The sequence below is a fragment of the Glandiceps talaboti genome, chromosome 14 (genome assembly GCF_964340395.1).
Source record: "Glandiceps talaboti chromosome 14, keGlaTala1.1, whole genome shotgun sequence".
In the NCBI taxonomy this organism is placed as follows: domain Eukaryota; kingdom Metazoa; phylum Hemichordata; class Enteropneusta; family Spengelidae; genus Glandiceps; species Glandiceps talaboti.
In genome coordinates this window covers 8340224-8345508 of record NC_135562.1, presented here as the reverse complement: position 1 = coordinate 8345508, position 5285 = coordinate 8340224, and the positions used below count along the sequence as shown (strand labels likewise).

Below are 5285 nucleotides of genomic sequence, written 5' to 3'. Positions count from 1 at the left end.
GAAAAATCTACGCAAAACTCTCCCGTAGTTCTATGTGCTATCGACACGTCTTTATTGGCCTTTTCGACAGACTATGGTATACATTAACGTGGAACTGAAGGGGAAAAAAGGGCGAATGTGTAATGTTAGAATATGTTTTCGACAAAGGTTATCTTGGAGCGGCTTACAATCGCGCACTTACAATGCTTTCGACAGATTTTGGCGACACAGAAAGGTATATTTAGTATGAATGTGACACCCCCGGTAAGAGGGAGGGCGAAAAGTCTCGTGCGTATGTATACCAAGAGTTTGCAATGTATCAGTTCATTTAGCGGGTTTTCCGGACCTTCATTTCACATTACGCCTACTACTCGACGTATTTAGACTTGGGTGCTTGTAAAGGAGGACATAGTAATTTCCTTCTACCTGGATTTTCTTGTGAAAACATTCAAAATTGAGCTCCAAGGTAAGTACACAAGTAGGAGTTCATTAGTCCAATGTTATACTACGAGGGTTGAGTGATATTTTATATTTAGGTGGTGAAATTCTTTGAAACATGTTACCGTCTGGCGAGTAATGTATATTCGTGTTATACGGGAGATTTAAATTTCACAGTAACGTACAGACATACGTAACGTAATAAATAGTCGTTATGTCTACTGCAAGACTAGTATGTAATATTTTCGTTTTGGTAGCTTTTGCAGACAATTACTGCAAACAGACTGGTAAGGTACATGACTATTATTAAATTCACAGTCGAGAAGTGAAAGATGTATTCGTAGCATATTCACGTGTAACGTATTCGTGTATTCATACATTCATATAAGGACTTCCTGGCCGACTAGCTGATTGAAATTTTTTCGACAGTCTAGCGTTACTGAACTATCACATGTCATTTTCTCTTTAGGATATGCCAGAAATGAGATCCGAAACGCAACATTTTCAGTGTATGGATTACGACGAGTACAAACCGTATTTCATCGGGCCAGAAGAAAACGAGGAATTCTACGCTGGTACGCCGACACCGAGCGAGGATATATGGAAGAAATTCGAGCTTCTACCGACGCCGCCTCGAAGTCCCGGTAGGCCGTCGAAGACAACCAACCTTTTAACATCTGCCATTGCGGAGCAGTTACAGCAAGTGTCCGACACTTTGGATGACGATAACTTGACTCAGACATTTGTGTTTCCAGACCCAGCTAATTTGAAATCAAAATTGATTCAAGACTGTATGTGGAGTGGAGGAAACAACGGGAACGGGCCCCAGCAGGAAGAAACGAAAAGCAAAAGCGTAAAGGTTGGCCCTGCTGTCGTTTCATCGTGTTTAACCCCTCCTCCTGCATTGGATTACAACGTAACTGACTGCGTGGACCCCACTGCCGTTTTCCCATACCCTCTCAACGACCCGAAGGACCAGTTAGGCGTTCAGACACCGTCAGACTCAGGTAAGCGTTCGTCGTGTTTGAACTACTACAACCGCACACGTTGGTTTTAATAGGGTCAGAAGTATGAATGGGAGCGTGTCATAGTGAACACGGTTCCGCTCGTTTTCCACTCGTTACTTGGTTGCAACATTCGAATTATAACAATGAAGTAAAATGTTGCAGTTTATAAATAAAATGTTTCGGAAAATTAGCATGTCGAATCAATGTCCTAGCCCCGCGTTTTCGTATTTCTTACGAAGCCCGTTTGAGAAACAGGTAGTGAACGTACGGAAAGTCGGGAACAAGTGTTTGAGCTTGTTTCTTTGTTGTTGGTGATTCATCGCATTCGTTGTGCGTTCCTACAACAAAAAGTTGACCAGCTGGTGTCGGGTGAGTCGCTAGATTGCAGCTTTCGTTCGTCTTCCGTTGAGCTGAATCATTTCGAAATTGTGGGAATAATGCCAGCTTTACTTTTCCTATTACGGTTCAAAAGCGTAAATGGGTTCACTTTGAAGTTCATGAACTTGAATCGATAATCAATTACCAGCTGACAAAATTTTGTCAATGGGCCTTCACACCTTAAACACGCATTGTTACGTTGAGTTCCTTGCCAAAAAAAATTGTCAAATATATATTGCACCTTCGAACAAAGCGCTAAGGTAGTTTGTATACCGCCGTGAATATAGAGTGCAACGCTCGACCTGAACACCCTAGTCCGACAGGGCTTCATAGATATCAAAGCGTCTGAGATAACGCCTGATTGCCCCCTGATTAAGCAATTCTGGATTTCGCAATATTCGTCGTACTTAGGTTGCTGATTGTTAGTTCGTCTACTCGTACGGTATGCAAGCGAAATATTTTCACGTTGTCACGGTTCTTAGTTTCGCTGGTTGAAATTGCAGGGATTCGTGAAATCGTGAGCCAGACTAGTACAAATTTGCCTTGTCTGTTTGCCGGTCAAAAACACGATTGCGTAATTTCTGAGAAGAGTTTGGTAGTGAAAAATTGTACAAACCGGCAGAAACCGTTAGCGTCGCGTTGTATAGTGGTGACCGGTAAACAGTGACGTGTAATTTCAATCCGAGTTTATTTTGGGAAACTCTAACCACACGACGTCCATAAACTTTTATTATTCGCCATGTAATGGTTAGTAGACACCAAAAACAAGGTCTCTCTGAGTCACTAGGCATTCACCCCAGATTCATCAGTCTTCGAGGGCTAGTTGTACATTACTCATTCATAACATTTTGAATGATATAGTTACTCATTGACTAACTAATTCAGTATGAATTAAATACAATGTAATCATATGAAAGATTTACAATACAGTGATAACATTAGATGTTTGGATGTATGATAGTGTCATTGATAGAATCTCAATAGCAATGAAACCTGGTATCAGGAAACTAATGAAGTTATTGATTACATCACAACATTGATAAAACTAATATGCTTTGCCAGACTTGTCTAATCTGCAAGTCATCAAATTCCCCAGGATTTTGTTTACATTTTGGTTTATCACAGTAACCCACCAAGCAACTGCAAATAAAGCAGTTGTTTCCTGCTGCTGCTGTTGTATGGTTTTTCTCGGTTTTTCTCCTTGTTATCACATCACATTCAAGGTGTGAATTGGCCCAATTTTGAAACCCATCAAGGAAAGCTTGATAATACTTGAGTTGAAAACATATCTATTGCACTTTGCCCTCTTCATTGATACAGTTAAAAGTTAATTTGAGGCAACTGTATAGGCAGGTTTCATCATGTTGAGACTGGTTAGATTTGAATGCAAGTACAAGATAATGGGGTTGTAACACAATTTCCAGGTTCTCAATGAATCGACCTTTGACCCACAAAACAGTGGTCATTTGAACCTGTTGTGTAGATAGATCACTGGAATAAGAAAATAACATTCACTTACATCTTTGCTTTTGTATTTTTTCTTACAGAGGAAGAGATCGATGTTGTGACGGTTGGTGAAAAATTGCAACAACCAAGCAAACGAAAAGTACCCAGTGCACCGGACTTGACCACTCTGACCACCTTGACCACTGCCAATATCACACTGAAGAGAGTTCGCCCTAATTCCCTTTCTACGTCACCGCCTGTAAAAAAATCTAAACAGGAATTAAGTATGGCAGAGTTCAAAGCACTGATGCAGCAGACTTCAACTGGTCGTCGTACACCAGGAAATAGCAGACCGAATAGTCGGCCGAACAGTCGACCAACAAGCAGACCAAGCTCTGATTCTGAGGATAATGAAAAACGAGCAACGCACAATGTGTTAGAGAGAAAACGTAGAAATGACTTGAAAACAAGCTTTCTTACTTTGCGTGATCAGGTTCCTGAACTTGTGAATCAGGAACGTGCACCAAAAGTCGTTATTTTACGAAAAGCGACAGATTTTATCCAAGACATCACTGCCAGTGAGAAAGAACTAGCAAATGAGAAAGATAAAGAGCGACGGCGGAACACTTTACTCTTGGAACGATTGCGACATCTGCGAGCAAAGTAAACTTGTGTTAATATTTTATTTTAAATGAAGTGTGGACAATTTATACAGAAAACAAAAATGTATATTCTATTTTCATTTAGTGTGTGACCTGGTTGAATGGAAGAATTATCAACTTTAGCCTACTTTTGTATATAATGTATCGTTTGTTTACCTTTCTAACAAAAATGACAAATTGTGACAAAAAACATGCTTTATTATCACTGTATAAATTTGTAAATGAAGACAAGAATTTTATATATTTTAGTTTATTATAAAAAAGCAAAAATACTGCCATTTGAAATGAGTTCAGCTCGTTTACACACATACTGCCAGCTTGAGAGAAGAGAGGTATTACAAGTAAAAACAAGCTGGGCCTTGTTCTGTCCCGTCTTTTTTACTACCTTTTGTTCAATTTCAGTTTACTACAAGCTTTTGTGTTGTGACTACACACTGGAAAATATAATAAGCTAGATACCGCTTTTTTTCTAGCCGAAATATGTAATCTTGTTTTGTATATTTAATTGTCAAATAAAAATTAAAAGTTTGTTCGAAACCTGTGGTAGCCATTGATTTCTTTCTTTGCGCTAAAAAATTCAGGGAATTTAAAAGACAGACACCCTTTGTTCCATTGTTTGCCAGAAGTACTACGTCTGTGATGATAGTTAATTATCATAAAACGCGGGAAACCTGTGCATTGATTGACAAAGTGCGTCAAAGGTCTGGTATGCTATGAATATTTATGAGGAGTGAAAGGAATAGACTATTATTTAATAGGGGGTTTCTTGATTAGTATGAGGGGGAACGAAATCTAACTAGAATTCTTGCTTGCGTATTGCTCAGTTTATTGGATGTCTGTCTTAAAGTCTTGTCAGTTTGTTAATGTTTGAAATCAACTTTGTATGACCTAAATTTCGTTTGGCTTCCATGGAAACCACTCCAGACATTTAAATAGTGGTCTTTTTTATTACCGTATCTGTACTAAGTACACGTACGTTCCCATACTCTCATATAAACATAAATGGGGGTCTATTTACACTATAATTTACGTGTTTGTAACATGAAACCCGAACCTTGAATATTAAATGCTGCTACTATGATAAGTTTCTCACGCCCCAATGAACTAATGAACCCTATGCTATGTGTGAGTGGAGTTCGGCAAGTTTGTCTGTTTCCCAAGGTATATTGCCGTTGTTGCGTATAATAACGAAGGGTCTTTATCTTGTCTCGCGTTCCTGAACCCCAAGAGAAAGAATAGTACAAATGGAAACGAGAACAATACAATTATGATTGTATATACGACGAAATTCATTTTTCTACACATGAAATGATGAAAAATCCTAAAGATAGGGAGTCCAAAATAAAAGTGGGCATTGTGGGTAATAACAATGGCT

At 39.0% G+C, this 5285-nt stretch overlaps 1 protein-coding gene across 1 annotated transcript; it reads left to right on the top strand.

Moving 5' to 3' along the window:
* The first annotated feature begins 293 nt into the window (after positions 1-293).
* Positions 294-4419, top strand: LOC144445682 (myc protein-like). Its single transcript, XM_078135319.1, has 3 exons — positions 294-445; positions 887-1424; positions 3350-4419. The coding sequence occupies exons 2-3, from the start codon at positions 890-892 to the stop codon at positions 3913-3915; spliced, it is 1101 nt and encodes a 366-aa protein (XP_077991445.1). The 5' UTR covers positions 294-445; positions 887-889; the 3' UTR covers positions 3916-4419.
* The last annotated feature ends 866 nt before the right edge of the window (positions 4420-5285 follow it).